Source organism: Chlamydotis macqueenii, chromosome 20 (genome assembly GCF_036417535.1).
Source record: "Chlamydotis macqueenii isolate bChlMac1 chromosome 20, bChlMac1.mat, whole genome shotgun sequence".
Classification (NCBI taxonomy): domain Eukaryota; kingdom Metazoa; phylum Chordata; class Aves; order Otidiformes; family Otididae; genus Chlamydotis; species Chlamydotis macqueenii.
In genome coordinates this window covers 2,153,323-2,174,807 of record NC_141575.1, presented here as the reverse complement: position 1 = coordinate 2,174,807, position 21,485 = coordinate 2,153,323, and the positions used below count along the sequence as shown (strand labels likewise).

Here is a 21,485-nt window from a genome sequence, read left to right as displayed (position 1 = left end):
TAACTCCCTATGCCTTTTTGTGTTTTGGTTTGGTGTTTTTTTGTGTGGTTTTTTTTTTTTTTTAAAAAAAAACATCTCCACGCTTCAACTATGCATTTTACAAAAGATAAATTCCGTATTCTAACATTTTAAAAATAATTTTAATGAACCACCAATTCCATTCTGAGACATAGGCGAGAAAACAGATGGTTCCACTGGTGTTGGAAAGCCTTTTTAAAGTTTGTACAGAATAGCTTAACATGCCTACGGATATAGGTTTTTTTCCTTTTCTCAGGATTGTCCAGTTAGTAAGGAGAGAGCACTTCTATTCATCCCATTAAAGGGTATACAAAATCTTACCAAACAAAACGTACTGTACGCCTAAAAAAATGCTACTAGCTATCACCCGCTGCATACTGTGAATTTTCTACCTATTGGATATTAACAAAGCCTTAAATAAAAGGGATCAATACTAAAGACTAGGACTTAAGTTTGAGACATCTCAAGCACTGACACTCAAATTGCTGGAATTTAATATTTTTGAGAGAAATGGCCATGACCTCAAACAAGACAGGAACCCAAGTTAATAAGAAACCTTTTTTTTTGTGGAAAGCTTTGCTTACGTTGCAGAAATGAGAAAAAGTTCACTAATAAGGCACACAGGTCTCAGGAAATCGATTAACTACAACACTTAAGAAATCGGTGCTTCATAGAATAGTAGTTGCACTAGCTGCAGAATCTTCAATTTCTAGAATTTCCACAGATATTTAGCACAGACCAAAGGTCAAACAGCAGCAACTTGGTTCAGAAGATTTACAATTGTACTTGTTGGTTCTCATTCAAAACGAGAAAGTATTTTCCGGCACAGCTACAAATTCACGCCTTTGTAATCAGAAGGGCTGTTTTTAATTTTGGTTTCAACGTTATGGTATAGCTATAGTGGGCATGAAAAAAAACTATCACAAGCGTAACTTCAGGAATTACAGTTAAACTCAACCAAAATCCCAGGTTTGCACTTCGAGTAAACAGACCTACATTAGAAATTTCCCCAGACGCCGGCCTAAACCCTGTCATTATTTTTTCTCATTAAAGATACATGCCGTTCCACTTTGAACCCTGGCCGTAACCGAACACTCACCGCTCTCCAATCACACTGCTGCCCTCTCCTACGCTTTGTGCTGACTTCTACGCTCAGCTTAAAATCCTCAGCACACCTCGAGCATCAGCAGAACCAAGACCCGCTTTTCCTGCTCAGTTGTTTTGGTTTTTTTTTTTTGCTTAAGACACTTGAAACGTGACACAATGGGTGCAGTTCTGGGGCCTATTTTTCCACCATGACCCTTCTCCACCACCACCCTACAGCACAGCTCCCCGGGAGCGGGGACACTCATGGTACCGGTGCAATTCTCGTCCGTACGCAGGACACCGCGGAACGGGCTGCTCGCTGCCCGGCCCTCCCGAAGGGGCTGCCGGCGCGGTAACCGGCGGCCTCACCGCCTTTCGCCCGCCGGTGCCAGCGCGGAGCAGCCCCGGCCGCTCCCCCGGGCCGCTGTCAGCAGCCGCCGGCCCCGCCGCGCACCTGTGCCCCGGCCCCGGCTCTCGCCGTCATTCCGGAGCCGCCGCCAAATGGCTGCCCCACCTTCCCCCGGCCGGCCCAGCGGCCTAGCGGCGAGGGGGGGGCGCCGGCAGCCCCCTCCCCCGCGCCGCGGCGGCGGCCGGTGCCCAGCGGTGCGGGGGCGCTGACAGGCCGCGGCTCGGCGGGCGAGGCCCAGCCCCGCTCCCTGCCCGGATTCCGCAGCGCCGGGACCCCGGGAGGCGGGGTGGTGGTGGGGGCGGGGGGGGGGGGGGGGCCGGGCGGAGCCCCGCCGGGTCACCGCGTCCCCCGCGCCGGCCGCTCGCCGCCCAGCCCGCTCCTACCTGCGAGGCGGGGGCGGCGGGGCCGGGAGCAGGCGGCGGCCCCGACCTCTCACACGCCATGGGGCGGGCAGCGCGGCGCGGCCCGGCGGAGGCAGCGGCGGGGGCCTCGGCGGCGCCTCCTCATCGCGCTGACAGCCGGGAGCGCCGCCCCGCCCCCTCTCGCGAGACCCGCCCGCCGCCGCGCGAGAGCCCAGCGGCCGCGCCGCGCCCGCCACCGCCCCGCACGTGACCACCGCGGGGCATCGCGGGACCCGGCTTGGGGAGCCACCATCGAGACGGCGGCCCAGACGCGCCGCCGCCGAGGGGAGGCGGCACAGCCATAGAGACGGCGTGGCAGAGCGGCAGGCGCCGCCGCCGGCGCCCCCTGGCGGCCCCTGGCCACTCAGCGCCTGGTCTTCAAACCTGGTGTTGATTCTTTATCTATCTTCCTTCTACATGTTAACGAATAACCCTATCACTGCTGTCGCTCAGAAGGATGAGGGGATTGGAGGCCGTCTCTGGCGCATGTCGCTTGTTGCGGTGCTGCCCGCCGTGGCCTCCCAGGCTGTGTGAGGCCTAGCCGCCACACGGAGGCCGTAGGCCCGGCCAGGCCGCGTCGGCCGGCGTGGGGAGCGTCCGGGGTCCCGCTTCGCCGCAGGCCACCCCTGAGAAAAGCCCGGGAGCAACATCTCATTTCTCTGGTCGCTCACAAAGATCAAAATGGTTTTATTAACCAAGGCTGAGACAGTGTAGAGTTGATAATTCGGAGGAGAAAGCATTCCTCTGAGGAGTAGGTGCTGCTGAAAAACCCTTCTGAAGGACAGAGAAAACGTGTTACTAAACGACTGCCACTTCAACACCGTATCTTGTTTACAGCCACTCACCACAGCAAGCCAAAATACTAAACACTAAGGTACGCGCGGATTTATTTAACTGTCATTAGAAGAAAGCATATCTATTTCTGAACCAAGGTCTTGTTTGCATTTCATTTATTGTGTTAATGACAGGGCAAGCGGTTACATGTATGGACAGGGAAGAGGAAACACCTTTAATGTGAACATGTGCACAAAATCAGGTTTTGTTCACAAAGCTTACCAAGACACTCGAGCCGCAGAACAGAACACGCTGTTGGCCTGTCACACCACACGACTCCCTCTCACGTTTACAAGCAGCACAACAGCAAACCAAAACAACTCGCAATCCTGCTCCCACCGAAGATGCACTTCATAAGATCAGCTTGTTTCCCCTTTGACACACAGGGAAATACCCATGCATACACCTATAAAAATGTCAAACCAAAAACAAGGAATGACCTCTTGAAGTGTTATCGATGATAATCATACACCTGCCAAAAATGCATATTAACTGAACAAATTTAACCACAGCTGAACCAAATCTGTCCCAGAAATGCACAAAACATTTATTTACTGAACTACAGTAACAGCAGCCCAATGTCAAAAGGATGGGGGAAGAGCAGTAAACTTTTTCCTAGTTTTATGACCCCTTCCAAGGATGAATTAGTTTATTTTAAGTAACCAAGTCTGTAGACACAAATGAAAAGCTACATACAAACCTGTACATATACCCAAGTTAACATCTGTAAATACGGCAAGGGCAAGTTCAGGTATTAGCACGCTTTTGAAAAATCAGACTTCAGTTTTATGCAACTAAGAATCCAAGATTAGTGGTGTTTTGTGAAAAACAGGCAAACAATACAAATCACAAGGTTGGGAAGACTGTAAACAGTGACAGACGAATGAATGCAAACACAAGACAACGCTATAAAATGCCTTTTTTTTTTTTCCAAAACGTCAGGCAGTTGCACCAAAAATGACTCCCAAACCTTGTAACTAGAGTAATTGTCATGACAATTACTACAGTTTAAAATCACCAAAATAAGGCAAATTATCAACTTTTCATATGAACTAATAGCAGAGACTGTGAAAGGTTGGGCCTTACGGTTAAAGTACCGGACAAACCAGGTGATTTTAATCTACAGCTACACTAGCTGCTCACTCGGGGGCTGTCATCCCATCGTTATTCACAGGGACACCCTGGTATGCAGACGTGGCACACGCGCTCTCCCAATGATCCTTCACAAGTCAGCTGTCTATGGAAAGTGAGGCATTTTTATGAATTTTTGGAGGAATACTGCACGAGGGGCACGCTTAGCTTCAGAACCCGCTACCTGCGTGTTTAGACTGCAGGGTTTGTGAGAAAGACATAGACAATAAGGCCAAGCATGAACTGGGACGTACAAATATTGCTGCAATCCAACTAAGACATACTTTAAGTGGTAATAATATCAGACGGAGAGCTTAAAAATCTCCTCATGAAACTTCAACTGAAGTTTCCAAGAGATGAAGACAGTAATAATGCTGGCACAGCTGACGGTGCCTATGGCAGATAACAGCAGGGAACTGCACGGTAGATACTGTACACACCTAACCCCTCACATCGCCGATAAAAAAAACGCCAAGCAATGGCTGGTGCACTCACAGACGCAGGGAAGGGAAGCAAGTGAAACCTGTTAACCGGATTTTAAAAACACGCAGGTCACGGAGCGCACGGGCCAGACTTCCGGACTCAGAGCAAGAACTTTGTAACAGCACTTCTGAAACCTGAAGGAACGTGTACCGTCGTGATACAGACAAGATAAAGAACTACTGCTCTTTGCTACCTGAAGAGAATCTAATGTAAGTACCATTACCTCGTGTTAACCACTGAATTGACTCTTTATTCATGTCATCGTTAAGTGGAAGAAACAGATACCAGTCCAGGACAGGTACAGGATAAAGATTCTGCGTTTGATGCTTGTGATGAAACTGAAACGACCTTTGACAAAGTACAAACACACCTATCCAAACACACACAGTTACTGTTTTACCCTATCACAGAATTAGAGTATGAGAAGACCTCTACGTCTAAGCCGCTCCTAGTAAGATATAAAGGATTGTTTTTCCAAATTAACGTAAAAACTGCTATTCCCTAACAGCACACAGCTTAGTTTTTCATATTAGTGTACACGTCTAAGACTCCTGAAAAATGAAGGCAAATGTTACAACTCAACAAATGGGACCAACTGAACTGGAATTGGTCAAATTCGGGTGCAAAACACTGGTGTGACGGAAAACGACGATGAGAAGAAAGAAGTTTAGAAAAATTCATAACTCATTCATAAAACTGAACGCAAGTCCTTCTAATGAGACTATCCAGTTAAAAATTAACTGCAAGGCAATACTGTTTGTTTCTCTCTCTTTTACCAATTCTCTAATTCCAAGAAGCAATCTGAAAGCTTCCTTGATATTTTTTGTTGTGTGTTCCTTCTTAAATATCATAGAGTTTAATATGAACACATGCCTTCTTTCTGTTGAAAGACCTAGCAAAGTCTGGGCAAGTAAGGAGATGATTTCGCCATAAATGGTACCTGAACTCGGTGGGAATGACTGACCTGCTGAATAAATACAAACGTCCCCTTGTCACTACAGATCAGGAACGTCACGGCTCAGGCTTCAGCTTATTGCAATATCAGTAACAGTCTGAAAATCAGCAGCGCCTGCCCTTGAAACAGGGGAGTGCAAAAATAATTGGCAGGGGGAAAAAAAAAAAATCAGAATGCGTTTGGGATGGCAGGAGAGAAGCATGAAATTCTTTCCTGATTTTGCGGTCTTCTTTCAACTAATAAACACCTTTTTTGCACTTACAGCAACAGTAACCTTAATGCAGCAGGCAAGTTTGCTGCTGGCAAGGCCTGTCTTTGATCACTAGTCACATCTTTGTGCTTCTCTCCATTACGTGGGGCTGTATCTAGAATTTCACTAGGCAGGAGCTTTTTTGTGGAGCCTGGCTCCACACCCACCCATCTGTTAATCATAGTCTATTTTAACTTTTGTAATAGTGTTCGGGTTTGGTTTTTCGCTGCTACTCCTCCCATGAACAGAAGTTAAATGCTTTTTAAGAGCAGACTTGTGTTTGAAGTCCATGTCGCAGCAATGACACTTGTAGGGCCTGTCGCCGCTGTGTATGTTCAGGTGATCCTGGAGCGTACTTTTGGCAGTGAAGGTCTTCAGGCACACCATGCACTGGAAGGGACGGATGCCCATGTGCCCCCGGATGTGTCTGTTGAGGTTCTTTTTTTGCGTAAATGTTTTGCCACATTGCAAACACAAGAAGAGTTTGTGCATTTTCAGATGTCTGAGATAGTTCTCAAGATGCAGAAATCCCCTCGGACATTTTGGGCACTGGTGCCGCCATGAACTGCCAGAATCGTCCAGGCTCTGGAACCCATTCATCAGACCAGAAGTTCCTTCTAGATTGTCACTGATAAAAGCCTGAAAGTGATTTCCTGACATTTCGGTATTTCTGCTTTCAACTGTAGAATTTATCAAGGAGTGCTGGGTTTCCGGAAAATACAAGTTTGTTTTGGAGGATGTGCAAGGCTGAGGAAAATGATCATTTTCTACATTCGCTACGCTCATAGAATCCATTCTGAAGATACAGATTTCATCATCCTTGTATCCGATTTCAACTGTTGATATTTCTGGGCTTTTTGCCTCCTTTCTTTCCGAGACCAAGCTCTGCACTGCAGGCTGCGAGACGTCCCCCTTCTCCTGTTTCACCGGGTACTCTACGTTCACTGGGCTGTCTTCAGAGATCTCGATTATTTCACAATCTTTATCCAAAACCTCATCCCTGTTTCTCAGTTCAGCGTCTGAGGAATGGCACCTCTCTGCAGCCTGATTCCTGTTCTCCATGGAAGCGTCGATTTCCAAGTATTTCGACAAAGCTTCGGTGCACTTCTCCACAATGTGAACCATCTGGAGATAACTCGCGGCAGTGAGGTATTTCAGCAGCTCCTTCTTTTTCACTTCCAGAGCCCCCGTGTAGCACGACAGCAGCAGCTTCCTGCCCACCTCGGCGCTCTGCAGGATGGTGATCCGCACCTGCCTGGACTGGTTGAGCAGAAACTGATCCCTCATGAAGGTGGAGCAGGCGGCGAAGATCACCTTGTGCCCCTGGAACTCCGTGTCGTTGATGTAAATGGAGACGTCGCAGAAGAGGTTCTGCTGCCGCAGGAGGTTCATCTTCTGCAGCACGGCATCCCCTTGCTGCTCGAACTGGAAGTGCAGCACCTCCGAGTCCGCAGCCATGGCGTCGCTCCTGCGGGACCGGCACCGGCGGAGAGAGTCACGCCGAGCCCAGCCCACCCCCGCCGGCAGGGCCCAGCCGCGGCCTCGCCCCTCGCCCCCCCCCCCACCCCCCCGCGCCCGCGGAGCCGCCCTCCCTCCGCCCCACTCACCGGCCGCGGCCCACCCGGTCCCCGCAGCCGGTGCGCGCTCCGCCGCCGGTGCCGCAACGCCCCGGAAGCGCTTCCCCCGCCGCCCCGCCCTTCTCCGGCAGCGGCGCCGGAAGCGACCCCAGCGCGACCGGCCCCTTCCCGCCCCCGCCCCGTCCCCGGGCGCCGTTACCGCGGCAGGAAATGAGAGGCGGCGGCAGGCAGAGTTAGCAGCACGTTTATTAGAAGAGTCGGCACCGCCGCAGCGGCTGCCGCCGGGGGACCGCCGCGCCGAGCGTCCGGTAGAGGTAGCAACGTCTCGGCCCGGGGCCGCCGCCCGCATAAGGCATCTCCGGGAGCGGCTGCCCGGGGGGGGGGCTCCTCCCGGCCCCGCCGCCACCAGCGGGAGCGCGCCGGGCTCCCCCTGGCCCCTAACGCCGCCGGCCCGGCCCCAGCGCGGCGGGGAGGCGGCCCCGCCAGCCGCTGCCCCGCCTGCTTTGGTAATAACACGTAGGATTAGAGTTCCGCCCGGTCACTGAAGAGGTAGCTAATGCTCAGCCCGCCGGCTGTGGGATCGCGAAGGAAAAACGTCCATTCTGCCTTCTCAACCCTCACCCAGTCAGGAGGGACGACTATGTTCCTGTGTTTTTAAAAATCAAGATTTAACGTGACTTTAGAACGCTCTAGACGGTTTGCATCACGTTTTGATTCTCCCTCCTCGCCTTTACTCCTCCCAATGACTCCAGAACCAAAATCAGCCCCACACAATTAAGTTATTTCAACAAAAGTTCAGCGGCAGCTATCTAAGTTTTGCCAAAAAGCTAGGGGAGAAAAAGGCTGACACTTCAATTTTATCAGTTACTAACTTGCAAAACATGTCTTCTAAAAGAAAAAATAAATTAAGGAAAGACTCATCCCTGATCTATACAGGAGGCTGCGCAGCTGCACCATACGCTGCAGAAACACATGCTACGCAAGCTACCACTGCTCAGCAAAGTGGTGAGCCTAAACCTCTGGTAAACCTAAGAACTCTAACATTTTCTTCTCCTATATATAAAAAAAAAATAAATAAAATGCCAACATAAAAAAAAAATTCCTAATATATTCAAGGAGTTATTAAAATATTTTTGTAATAGACTTCAGTTATTTTTAGGATATGCAGGAAGTTGTACAGCACATTAAGTTGTCAGAGTATCCACCTACCAGCAAATAGTATTCTACACATTAACACACAGATTACGATAACTGCCATCGTCCTCATCTGAATATGCAGCATCAGTAGCAACAACCAATGGATTTAGTCTTTCACTAAACGGAACAATGAAGACAACATTTTACATACATGGACAATTAAGTTCCTCTTATTCTATAATCGAGCTGCCTCTGTGTATTCCATTTACAATAATTCTCGCTCCATATTCAGAGAAGAAACATTAGCCAGACTTCTCTTTTCTAATACCTCTTCTATACTCTTCACTTGTCTGTTCCATACAGGGGCAAATCTCAGATGAGCTCTACCACCAGTGCACTTTGCACCACGCCATCAGAATATTGCCCTCTTAGATCCCCAGTGTTTCTGGAGTTACGCAGCCGTCTCCTGCAAAAATCTTTTGGTCTGCACCCTTTTGCCAGGCTAAAAGCACAGACATAGGAAGAAGTCACTTTTCATCCAACAGATGTGTCCATTTTCGTTGAAGAACTGGTCTTCTGCATTTCTGCTTTTTCCTATTTATGTCTGCCATGGTCTCACCAAATGACCACAAGCAGCCTTTTACCTGAACGGCCAGCAGTCACAGCCTTCTCAGATGTTGACATCACAGCACAGAGTGGACTGAAAACCTAAATATCTTGACCAAATCATTTTTTTTGTTTCTTAGGAAACCCCTTGTCTCTTTATACCAGCTTCAGGTCACCCATGGCTACTCCAACAAGCTGTATTCTCTTTGCAGTAACATTACAGCTTCGTAATTCCACAAAAAGAAAATCAAAAACCTTCCCAGACAGACAAAGCCTTCGATACTGTCCATTTTGCTGCCACTTTTTCTAGCATTTGTATAGTTTTATGCCTTTCTCTGGCAGAAGACCATTTCCTTTATCGTGTCCATATTCACATCTGGTTAGACTGTTCACTCGTCCCTTACAGCACGTTGACCTGGCTCTGCAAGCTGTTATTCTCCATGTCTATCTTCATTTTGACGTTAGCACTATTTCCATATAGTGAACAATGTATTCTCAAAATGTTTGAACAATACAGAAGATTCTGCCTGAAGAAAGAATGCAAGAGTCAGATGCAACTGTCAGAATCTGTTTTAGCTCAAAACAATTCTGAAAGCGGGTGGCTTTAAGAGGAAACAGAGTTTTTCTTCCCGTGCAAACCTATTTTCTGCCCGAGGAACCTGAACAATAATTTTCAAAAGTTCCAAATAGTTAAGATTTTAGGCCTATAAATATTTGCTACAACTTGAAAGATGTAATGCCCTGACTCCACTTCCATTGCTTACTTCATAGCTGTCCATGCAATAGTTCATGTCACAGTCAAGTACAGCAGTTTAAGAACTCAATTGCAAAAACTGATTCACAGAATCACCTTGCTTTTCTACTTGAAAGTACGTGGACTTCTGAAAACGTTCTGTAACATTAACGCTTTTTATCATCCATCAGTGTAATGTCTGTATAAGGAAATCCTGGCTTCTAGACACACATATCAAGAACAACTTTTGATAATTACATACAAAACATTTTTTTTCCTCTAACACACCTTTGGTCATACCTGTTTAGCATTTTTAACCATACAATAGCAGCCTTTCACCCCCACTCCCTCATCCAAACACAAAAACAGTACTGCTTTTAGGTAGGAAGCATAATCTCAGCCTCACGGCAAACCTTGTGGAAAAGAGCTGCATCGGAAGAAATACTTATTCCAAACACAAACAGCAGTTCTCTACCGAGGATCAGCCATTTGATTATTAGTCTATGCTACACTTCAACGTAATAAGAGTGCTGTTCTACTGGGAATGGTGTTCCTCGCATAAATTAGTTTCTTTCAGCCTGATTGGGATGCGGATAATTCCATGGCACTTTGAGAAGCAACACACTGTAATCCCAGAATCCCAATTAACATGCCATTCCCGCTACATTTGATGTTTAAGGCGGTATACAAGAGGTATTGCTGAGTACAGTCAACAGCTGATATATTAACCTATGAAAATTGTGCTACCTGTACCTCATCCTAGGCTCTGCAAAACACTAATGGTCATGAACTATGCAGGTCACTTAAAAAAAAAAAAAAAAAAGTATTCTTTGAATGTCCAAGAAATCAAAAAACTGTATGTTGTTAATGTTCTTATGGCAGGTGTTTTTGTTTCTTTTTTCAAGTTAAGTGACACGTGGCCCTTATTAAATATCAAGAAGAGATACACAAGAACTAAGGAGGAAAAAAAAAAAGCATGGAGCTGTTACACATTGCAGCTTTTAAAACAGGTTATTTTCACAGTGTCAAAAACTATTTCTTCACTCCAGCCTTTGCTCTAAAACCAACTATTGTGGCTTATGTGACACAAAATTTGTGGAAGATGGATGGTAATTTTTAGGTTTGAAGTGTTTAGCTTGTCTCAGTACACACACTGGTAAGTGCCCTTTAAAAATCCTAGGTATGACAGCATAAGAAATAGGTCATACTTGCACTCCAGGCACCGGCCTCTCACATTCCAGAGCTGCAATTTATTCTTATTTTGAACAGTTCTACGCAATGATCAGCTAACCCTGCCAAATTATTTAGGGTTTTATCTTTTCATAATGCATGTCGAGGTCAAAAACCCTGAGAGCTTTTAAGATAGCGTTGATTGGCAGAAGTTTCTTGAAATAGTTTAGAAAGGGAAAAAAAGTGACACATAAATACTTCATTTCAACTGTCAGGGTCTAGGGGTAAGACCAGAGAAAGAGAATTTTAAGAGGTAAGTTTAAATTTAACTATATGGAGTGCTGTCAGTTATCCAGTGCTTAAAAAAAAAAAAAAAAAAAAATCGGGTTATCTCACAGACTTGTCCTCTTTGCTCTTTCCTCCATCTGCCCAGACACAGAGAGGCCTCTAACTGTACAGCAGATGGTTACTTGCAGCCCACAGCAACAGTCTTTCAAAAGGTGTTAGTCTTGAGTCTCCTAATCAGAGAGAAATGAAACAATTAACCCCATGATCCACAGTAGAGACACAGACAGAAACCTGAAGGAAGATTGCTATTCACAGAAAATATCAAGTAAGATTAAGAACGATGGCTGAAGACCTGCCAGGTTTTGCCATCCAACCTGCCATCCATCCGTAGCCTTTCTGGGCACACCACTAGTTTAGGTAAGAGCCCAAACCAACTGCTTGCTCCTCTCAGTCACGATCCCTGCAAAGGGCCGGTTTTAATTGCTTAATTGACGCAAGTACTATCATTTCTTAAACTGAGCACAGCCTGAGGCAGCTTCCCTGCGTCCAGTACCTGGCTCGCATCAGCTTGCTGACAGACCTTACTGTCTGTAGCAGCGCTACATGTGAATGAATCGAAGTCCACTGTTATGTCTTGAACGTTTCTTTCATTGGCATTGTCAAAGCTATTTTTACCATGTAGCTGTTTAAGATGTTTCCTCAGAACGGGTTTATGCGCAAAAACCATGTCACAGTAGTTACACTTATGGGGCTTGTCCCCACTGTGCAGGTTGAGATGGTCCTGTAAGGAACATTTCTGAGAGAATGTTTTCCCACAGATCTTACATTGGAACGGTTTGATGCCTGCGTGCACTCTCATGTGCCGGTGGAGATTGCCCTTCTGAGTGAACGTCTTGCCACAGAGTAGACACATAAACAGTTTATGCATCTTTAAGTGATTAGCATAGTTTTCCAGATGCCGAAATACTCTTGTGCACTTTGGACACTGATGGTGCCACTGCAGGCCTTTGTCTATACCTCGGTTGTTAGGCCCAAACATATCTTTAGAGGCCAGAATGATGTTATCACTGCCAGCATATGAAAGGGCATAGTTGTGGAGGTGGTTTTGCTCTATTTCACTTGCTCTGTTTTCAACAGTGGAGTTGATAAGAAAGTGTTGAGGCTCTGAGGAATGCAGTGCACTTTGTTCAGAAGAAATAAACTGGTTCTGATCCTTCTTGTTCCTAACGTCTGTTACCTCCCCAATGGACTCCACCTTGATGATCTGAATATCACTATCCTCCATGTCCATACTGTCTTCTGAAGGCTCAATACAAGGTGAATCTTGCTGGAGAGAGTCGTCGTCTCCTTGATGTTCCTTCAGCTCAGAGGAGTCACTTTGCTGTTCGCACTCCTTACTCTCCAACGGCTGCTTCGGTTTTATAAACTTCCAGAGGGCCTGCGTACATCGCTCAACGATGTGGCTCATCTGCAGAAAGCTTGCGGCAGTCAAGTAGTTTACCAGTTCCATTTCAGGAAACTCCAGAATGCCACTGTAACAGGACAGAAGCAGCTGCCTCCCCACTTCCGAACTCTGCAGTATAGAGATTTTTACATCTCTGGAGTCATTTAGTAGGAACTGATCTCTTAAAAAGGGAGAGCCAGCAGCAAAGACAATTTTGTGCCCATGAACTTCAACATCATCTATATGGACCACGACGTCACAAAATTTGTTTTCTTCCCTCAGTTTGTTCATTTTCTGCAACATCGAATCCCCATAGTTGTCAAACTTGAAGTGAAGAATATCTGATCTTTCTGACATTTTGGCACACCTAAGGAAAAGCAGCAAGACAAAAAAAAAAACAAGTGAGAACCTTTTTGTTTTCTAAAATGCAAGTCAGTAGGGTCTAAAGTAATAATATAAAGTGTGTGTTTAATCAGATGTTATATTTTATTGTAGATAAATACTAAAGTCCATTACAGGTTAAAAGTAAAAACCAATCAAGTTTGCACCTTGCCTTACAATATCTTTTAGCTTTTTTTTTTTAATTTAATGCAGCTTGAATATGAAGTAAAGCTGATAGAACAGAAATTCTCCTGAAGCAGCATCCTAAAGAGTTAAGATGTTTTCCACACTACTCATCTGGAATTTAAAGGGAAATCATGGAAGTATTTTTAGCAGCCTTAGCTCTTGTTAAGCTTTGCTTCCACATTAAACCTCCACAGAGATTTTGTCTTTACCAAATAACAATTATATTCCTTTAGCTTTTGGTTCTTGATTTCCTTTAATGTCTAAACAGCTTTCGTAACAACTGAATTCAAGGCGAGACAGAACCTGGCACTTGCCAGACCTCCAAACATCCCTCTTAACCTTCTGCATCTCTCACATACTGCTCAGAAGAGTTACAGTCCAAGAACAATGGCCACAGTTCCGCTAGGACACCCCACAATTTGCAGGACTATTGACATAGGACACGTTGTCTCATTAGCAGTAACTAATTTTGACAAGCTGGTCTTTTAGCAGAAAGGACTACGCAAGGTTTGCAACATCTGCAGCACTGGGTTTAACGCATCGTTTTTAATTGTCTTTTAAGGTTTTTTTTTGGCGGTGGTTGGTCTGCTGTATATTTTTGTTTGTTTGTTTTTAAAAAAACAAACACAGAAAAAAAATCTTCTGAATGGCACATCATTACATAAATCATGCCTTCAAGGCTCCCTGGGAACATAGGAAGTCTTGTTTCTTCTTGTCTTCTTTGGAAAAATCACTCCTCTAGGACATCTGGTCTTGTCTGATAATATTTGGAATGAAGAACAGTGGATCTTCCATAAAACAAGGATCAATCTTTAGTCTTTCAACAGTTCTTGTAAGAATTTATAAGACTACACTGATTCTTGATGAAACACTGCTCATGCAATCCTGCCAGAGAACTGGGATTGCAGGAAGTGAAGAAATCACAGGAGACTAAATGATGCAAGATTTGGTGAGATAAAAATAACAAAACAAAGCAAATCTTACAACTCACAACGATTACAAATACCACATAAAGCTTGGAAGGAAGCTTTGAAGTTTACAGATAAAAGCAGATACTGCTCTCCTGGGGCAGGAAATATCAGCTGAGCATACACAACGGGAGCGGAGTCGTGCCTAGTGTAAATGAATGAATACGCCAGGACAAGGGTTCAGAGAAGAACATGTTTAGAAGTGTCTGCTGATAATCAGAGTTGTTTCAGTTTGCAGATCAGACAACATTCAGAGATGTGACCTCCTCACTACTCTAGCCCATCAACCGTATCTTCCATTGTATGGCATGCGAAAATTACAGAAGTAATTCAAAAGCCTTCAGAAACAAGGGACCACAAGGTTCAGAAAGGGAGGAAGCATCATTCTGCAGTCCAGCCAGTTCTGTTGAATGTACAGAAAGCAGAGCTGCCAGTCTCCTAGCCATCCTGCCTTCAGTGCTGCCCGACTCATCCCAATTTCTAGGGCAAAAAGTTTCATTTCATGAGGCAATAGCCTTCGGCAAATACAAACAGCAACAGACCATCAGGAAGTATCTTCAGTGAATTTCAGGCATTATCAAACTGTTTCTTTTTGTGTTTTCTCTTGGAAGTGATGAAGGAAGTCAACTTGCGAGCCTGCTTTTTCCACCTTGGGATATTACAATCTAAAGGCAGCTAAAATGCCCGAGCCAAGGGAACACAACTATTGCAGCCACTCAGCGTTCCTCTGGCAGATTACAAGAATCATATCATGAGAGACTGAAAACACAAAAGAAAGCCATCAGATGAACCTCCAGCCCTCTTTCTCGGGAGGGTGGCAGACCAAACCCAGCTTCTGGCCAGCCACGACCCTCCGGGCCAAGCGAGGAGGGCAGGGCTCTTCCCTCTGGAAGCAGCTGCTTCCTCGGTTTCTACCGACTGCAGACGGCCACCGGCTCCTGCACCGGGAAAATGACGTTCCGGGATGGCTCAGCCGAGACCCTGCGCTGCTTTCAAAACAATGCCCAAGCGCGAAGCCCTTTGCCGAAGCGGGGGAGGCCGCCTTCGGCTCCCGCCCCGGCCCCGCCGCCCCGCTCCCCGCCCGCGGAAGGGAGGGAAGGCGCAGGTACCTGTACCGCCGGGCCGCGTCCCCCCGCTGCCACCCGCGGCCGCTCCCACCGCGGCCTCCGGCTACGGACCTAGAGAGGGGAGGAGAGCCGCCGTCAGCCGCCGCCCGGGCCTGCGGCCGCGCCGCCCCAGCGCTGGGCCGGGCCCGGCCTCCAGCCGCGCCCCCCGGGCGGCCCCGCGCCCCGCCGCGCCCCCGGCCGGGCCGAGCCGCCCGCCGAACACGGCCCGTGGTGGCGGCGGCGGGGTGGGCGGGAGCGGGAGCCACGGCCCGCTCGGAACCCCGCTCCGGGGCCGCCGCCCGCGCCCCGCCAGCCCGCCGGGACCTACAGCCGCCGCCGCAGCCGCCCAGGACGGCGACTCGGAACCGCATTGTTCGGCCGCCGGAAGCGCTCGCGCGCCCTCCGCCCCGCACCCGGAAGCGCCCGGAGGGGCGCCCGCCCCCTCCGCCCGGTCACGTGGTTGGGCGGCAGCGGCGGCCCAGGCCCGGCACCGGGAGGCGGCGGCGGCGGCGGCCGGGGTAGGTGGGGCTCGCGCTGCCGGCGGGGTCTCGTCCGCCCCGTCCCTCCGCCCTCTGGCCGCCCTGGGCCGCTCCTGCGGAGTCTGTTCGGTGCGTGCGGGCGCTGCTCCCGCTCCGCTGCCGCTCCGGGGCTTCACCGGTGCTCCCCGCCCCTGACCGGCGAGAGGCGTGCGGGAGCTGCGGGCCCCCACGCGCCCCGTTACCGGCATCCCCCGCCCCCTGCGCCCCCGGGCCGTGTCTGCCTCCCGGTGCGGTGCCCTCCCAGCCCCTCTCCCCTCCGTCCCGCGGGGCCGCGGCCTCGGCGCGGAGCCGGCCGGCAGCAGGCGCAGGTGGCGGCGGAGCGGGGCCGTGAGGCCGCCCTGCCTCGCACAGGGCCGGGCGCTGCCGCGTCCCCGGGCCGAGTCCCGGGGCAGGGGGAGGCCGCCTGGCTGGGCCCGTCCTCGGCAGCCCCGCTGGCTCCGGGTGGGGGGCCGAGGTGGACCCGCCTGGCTTCTCGAGCCCTTTGCGGTCTCGAAACCGGTCGGTGTTCGCGGGGCCCCCCGAGCGCGGAGCGCAGCCGCCGGGTTCCGCTCCCGCGGCGGGGCCGCCCTGCCCCGGGCTGCGCGGGGCTCCCTGGGGACCGACGCTGATTTACCGGCCGCTTTCCCTCGCCGTGGCCGGGCTGTGGGGGTTGTTGCCTGTTGCTTCCAGGTGGATCCTAAAATGTGGCACTTCATCGCGCCAGACATCGTTCTTTGGTTTGTGTACCATAACCTCAGCGTTTCTCTGTGGTGTTTTTTTTTTTTTTCCCATCCTGTTGGCAAAGACATGTTTGTTTCATTTAAAACATCCCCAAGAGACAATTTTTAGGGGCTGATTGTGTCAGTTAGAGAGGAAAATTAAGTATTAACAAACAGGCTGTGCTGAGTTGGTTTAAAAGCACACATCAGCAAAAATTAAGTGAAAATTGAACTGATAGAAGTAGACTTTGCGGTTTTTGTCTGTGTAGTTTTGCCTGTTCAAGATATTTTGGGAGAGAGTAGGAGAAGGAGAAGAATGCTCAGAAAGGGTTTGGAGAGAGGGAGAAGGTCATGTTCATTTCTTACATACAGGCTGGAGATCAAGCACTGCTTACCCGTGTTGTTACACGGCTACGGCTTGATCTCTGTTCCCGGTTTTCTGCTTACAGGTTTTGTTACAGCTTCATGGGATTTCTGAGCTTTTTGGCTACTTTATTGGAAAATGCTTGACTACATGGACTTCCCCATTGCTGATTAAATTACAGAAACACTGTATTCTTTTTTGAAGGCCTCTACTTAACGTTAAAAGGTCAAGGACCTGAGCAAACTCCGTTTTGTGTACACAGCAAACAAATTAACAAATGGAGCTGGCGTAGGGATTTCCTTTTGTTTTCCAAATCCAAGTGCAGGCAGCTTTTAGTAGCATGCACTGAATGGAACTCTTCGGTTCTTTCACAGCATATTTTTGAAGTGCTGTGTTTGTCTGGTAAGCGTAACTGTTTGAATCCTAATGAGAGAGGAACCCCAGAAGTATATAGAGCATCCTCTTCAGAGCTTGCTTAGCCTCTGGCTGCACCACCTGTATCCCAGCCTCCAGCCTGTCTTGTGTCCTGCGTGTTCGGCTCTCCTGCGCGGGCAGCGCATAAATGTGCCTGATGCTGGTGGTGCGTCAGCCGCTGAGCGTGGATGAGCCACCCGTTCGTAGTTAATTCATTCCAACGACATTCTTGTGATGGGCTAGCTAAGGCAGTGTCAGCATTTCTTTTATAGACCATGGTTTCCCAGGACCTGCTGCGTGTTTCTGGGCTTGGAGAATTTGCTTATTACAAGAGCCTAAAATTAGAGTTTTGTCCTCTGAGCAGGTAGTGCAAATTAAGATTAAAAGCAAAATTATGTTGGCGATAACTATGAATCTGTTAAGGATTGTTAACAAAGACTGCATTAGCTTAACTCTTGTGTTTTGTCTGATTCCTGATTTTGCACACAATGTCTAATGGTTCACTCAGCTTCCTGAGGTCTGCGCTCCTCAGCTCTTGAGAAGAGGAGGAGGGGTGAAATCTGAGGCAGCATTATCTCCAGATAATGATATCTTTTTTCCTGTCTGGCTCTTGAGGTTAGTGGGAACATCTGTGCGTATCAGTGTGTTTTAAAATGAACAGAAAAGTTAGTGTTGTAGTTGCTAGTTTTTATTAATTACTCTCTTTAGTCATCCTATATCTTTATTTCCACAGACTTTCCTGCTTAATTTTGAGTGCAAAATACTTCTCGTTGCATTGGAGAGTGTGTTGCACAGGGAAGGTGGGTAGAGATCAAACATGATACATGAGATCAAACGTGATACATGAGAAGAAAAAGATTGCTAGTGATTGATCTTTCTTGTGTGTTGGGTTTGTTTTTTCCCCAAACCTGCGGTAAAATACAGGCGGTGTGTATGTGCTCAGAGTGAAACCGCAGTTCCTTTCCCACGTGCCTGTCATGCGACATCCCTTCTGCTCTTACATTTCTTGTGCTGCCCAGACTGAAACACCTGGCGTGACTGCCTGTAGTGACAGCATTGTGCTGTAGCATTTTCCAGGCTTTCTTTAGGACTCGCTGTGTATTTGTGAAATAATAAGTGTATGCTGTGTGAATTGTGAAGGTAAAAAAACATCACAGATGCCAAAGACTGTAAAGAGCCGAGAGTCCTAAAGGATGCTGGCTTATTTGTCATAGCACAGCTTTGCAAAGTACACTGTAGAGCTTTGAGCTCTGCTACAAATTCCATTTTTCACCCACACTAAGATGCTAATGATGAAAACTAGGAAAGTAGAACTTTGTATGATTAAATTGAACTGTACTGGATGTTATTGTTAAGGTGTGCATAAAGCCAGAGGAGTAGAAACAGAAAATACGTTATTTTCAGTAAATCAGTTTGCGTTGAATCAGTCCTCTCAGTGTCTTGGCTGCGTGCTACCTGCTTGTTTTTCAGGCTTGTTAACATTATACTTAGTGTTTTTATATTTCAGGGGATAGATTATATAAGTTTATTTTACATGCCAAGCTTTCTGACTTTGCTGTTCAAGGTAGCTTCTTGAATTATACTACTCTTCAGTATTTTAGTTGGTATTGCTGTATTGTTCTCTACCTGGTGCATTCTTTGTCAGATATACAGTGACTTTGTGGAATCGCAGTAGGAACTGCAGCTGAAGTACAAAAGCTGAGAAAGGTATGAATGGGGGGAAAAAAAAAATCTCTTTTCTTCTCTAGTTTGCACACCTGTTCTCATGCTTAATCGCTTTTCTGCTCTGAAAACCCCAAACTTAAGTATATTTTGTATTGTATTCCCCTCTAAATTCAGTGCTAAGGGTGCTACATCTGCTGTTGGCTTAAAAGTAGCTGCTGTTTTAAAAAGTTCAAGGAGTTCACAGCTGAAACATTGATTTTTCTGCTCATCCTCTTGCTTTTTGTGTGGCTGTGGATGTTCTAAACGCTGGGAAATGGGCGCCCCTTGGAAATGGGGTGAGAACAGTTGTAGGTATGAGTACCTTGCCTCACTTGTTGCACGTCTCAAGGTGGCATTCAAGCCGCAGCCTCTTACAGTAACGTGAAATGGAATGTTTTCTTTTTTTATATACTGTTTGCTTTACGCTCTTTTAAATTCATTCTGGCAGTACTTACAAGGAAATTTTGATCAGAAGTTGCAGGTGGGGTGCCAGATACTTGGGAGAGGATAGGAAAGTAAAGGATAAATATTTTATAAAGCTATATAACTAGTCTTGAACTTTGATAGGTTTGTTTTCCAGTTGTTTGAGATTTTAGCATGGTGAGCGGTGTCTTTGCTGTTCCTTTGCACATTCTTTTCATTAGAGAGTAAGGTAGGTGGCTACTGGTGTTTGATTGCTTTGAAGATGAAGTAGAACATTTTTAAAAAAGATAGTTTGATTCTTGGGCTCGCATTGTAGCATTATATAACAACAGCATTGAAGGTGAATTGCATTGAGAATTATGATTTTAAATAAAGTTGAAAGTAGTGACTGAAGAGCCAGCCCTGGTGATTTTCCCATTTTGCAGCTTTTTCTAATGGTCTTTTTTGTGAGCAGAGGCCAGGATACCCATTTAATTACACAAGTGAGCAAAGAAATAAGTTGGTAACAATTTACCTCTTAATATGCGATTTACCTAGACACTCCACCTCCTGTAAAGGCGCAAAGACCCCTTCAGGCAAGGCCTACGTTATTGTGGTGTAGTTTTGTGTCAGGAACTAACCTGTGCTGAATTCAAAAGCTTATATTTCATTTATGTTGAAACAAACCAAAGTCTCTTTCCTTCTAAGTTATGAGATGTTGGCTGCTTCTGAGAAACGTTAAAACTTGAGATCTGTGCTTGGCTGAGCTCTTTTCTCCTATCTCTCTGAAGTGTGAGAAGAGAAAGCTCCAGTTCTTAGACAAGTTGCAGGTATTGCTAAAGAGCACTGTCACCGCTCTTTGTTGTTCTTGCTTTTTGATTCCAGAGGAGTCATAAGCCGGCTGTACTTAATTGCTCTGCTGGTCTTTGATGTGTGCCCTTCTAGGCTGGCCCATATTTTAATGAGCTCATAGGCTTTCTGTTGTTGATTCTGCTGTTGTGAGTTTTCTGATTCAGGTAAAATGATCCGTGCCGTAATCTGCATGGAACAAAATGATAGCAAGGAAGAGAAAATAAAATGCATACAAAGCAAAGTATGGGAATGTGGAAATCTTGGTTAACTTTGGGCAATATTTTAGCATTTTTAGTATTTTAAGACTGTGCTGCTATTTGAGCATTAATTGGATGAACCGCTGTGGCCGTTTGCAGCACAGCTGGGCAATTAAGCCTTGCTTGCTGATAGATCGCTAGTAAATGAAAGCTTCTTACAGTAGTCTGCTACACTATCCACTTTTCTGTGCTCTCTTATCTTGTGCAATTTCAGTAAGACTTCTGCTCAATGTAAAGTTGTCAAAGTTGGGCTAATCGTGACCTCCTGCGGTTGCGGTTCTGGATTGTGAAACTGCTGTAGGGTCACGCTAAGCCAGCTGTGCTCCGGGATCAAGTGTGTGTCTGTTTACACCACAACACTAAAAAAAGGAATACGCATAAGCACAGCTTACTTTTTCTTTGATCGAAGTTAATATTGGTGAAAAGTGTCATAGCATCACAGAAGGGTTTGAGTGGGAAGGTGCCATTAAAGCCCCCCCAGTCCAACCCCCCTGCCAGGAGCAGGGACATCTCCAACCAGATCAGGTCGCTCACAGCCCCGGCCAACCTGGCCTGGGATGTTTCCAGGGATGGGGCATCCACCGCTTCTCTGGGCAGCCTGGGCCAGTGCTCCACCAGCCTCAGCGTAAAAAATTCTGTGTTTCAATATATTTGATTTAGTAATTTTCAGATGGTCTGTGTATTATGTAGATGGTGCAATAAGGAACTTCTGTAGAAATATTTTAATATGAATTATTTAAACACAAGCATTTTTAAAGCAGAGAACTACCTACCTTTAAGGTACCTGCGAGTAGTACCAGATAGACGCATACAGTGGGTAAAGCTTTTGAAGAATCTAAATTTCTCAGCCAGTAATTCTCATTGCAAGTCAGTGGATCTTACAGTGTTTGTGAAAAGGATATCTAAATACCTTACATGCTTTTGAAAACAAACCCCAGTAATCGTAGACGTGTTGTTATTCCTAAACATCCCACATCTATTCTTCCTCTTACGTGCTGCTTCAGTTGTCCAGTGAAACATGTTTCAGGACCATGAAGCGACTCGGTTGGGAAAGTAATCAGGTTAAAAATAACCCAGAGGAAGTAAAATTTG

General features: G+C 47.1%; 4 protein-coding genes across 13 annotated transcripts in view; 1 reads left to right on the top strand and 3 right to left on the bottom strand.

The window, feature by feature from the left end:
* The window catches only part of RC3H2 (ring finger and CCCH-type domains 2), a 30,603-nt gene extending 28,596 nt beyond the window's left edge, over positions 1–2,007 (bottom strand). For 6 of the 7 annotated variants that reach the window (XM_086763556.1, XM_086763554.1, XM_086763557.1 and 3 more), the window contains exon 1: positions 1,897–2,007. The gene's annotated coding sequence lies outside the window, so the exon portion shown is untranslated. Of the gene's footprint in view, positions 1–1,375; positions 1,504–1,896 lie in introns of those variants that run through there. The other variant, XM_086763555.1, reaches the window with a different exon arrangement.
* An 840-nt stretch (positions 2,008–2,847) lies between these two features.
* On the bottom strand, positions 2,848–7,205 carry ZBTB6 (zinc finger and BTB domain containing 6). Its single transcript, XM_086764123.1, has 2 exons — positions 7,175–7,205; positions 2,848–7,035 (listed from the first exon to the last, which is right to left on the bottom strand). The coding sequence occupies exon 2, from the start codon at positions 7,023–7,025 to the stop codon at positions 5,742–5,744; it is 1,284 nt and encodes a 427-aa protein (XP_086620249.1). The 5' UTR covers positions 7,026–7,035; positions 7,175–7,205; the 3' UTR covers positions 2,848–5,741.
* A 167-nt stretch (positions 7,206–7,372) lies between these two features.
* ZBTB26 (zinc finger and BTB domain containing 26) lies at positions 7,373–15,534 on the bottom strand. Of its 4 annotated transcripts, XM_086764002.1 has the most exons (4): positions 15,492–15,534; positions 15,167–15,235; positions 11,632–12,889; positions 7,373–11,308 (listed from the first exon to the last, which is right to left on the bottom strand). In XM_086764002.1, exons 3-4 carry the CDS (start codon positions 12,877–12,879, stop codon positions 11,294–11,296), a joined length of 1,263 nt encoding a protein of 420 aa, XP_086620128.1. In that variant the 5' UTR covers positions 12,880–12,889; positions 15,167–15,235; positions 15,492–15,534; the 3' UTR covers positions 7,373–11,293. The 4 variants fall into 4 exon arrangements, 3 of the variants coding, with proteins under 3 accessions (XP_086620128.1, XP_086620129.1, XP_086620127.1); XR_015260739.1 differs by having other exon boundaries at positions 7,373–7,790; positions 8,610–12,889; positions 15,167–15,534; XM_086764003.1 differs by having other exon boundaries at positions 7,373–12,889; positions 15,492–15,510.
* Positions 15,535–15,608: 74 nt separating this feature from the next.
* The window catches only part of RABGAP1 (RAB GTPase activating protein 1), a 74,922-nt gene continuing 69,045 nt past the window's right edge, over positions 15,609–21,485 (top strand). The window contains exon 1 of the mRNA XM_086764225.1: positions 15,609–15,681. The gene's annotated coding sequence lies outside the window, so the exon portion shown is untranslated. The remainder of the gene's footprint in view (positions 15,682–21,485) is intronic.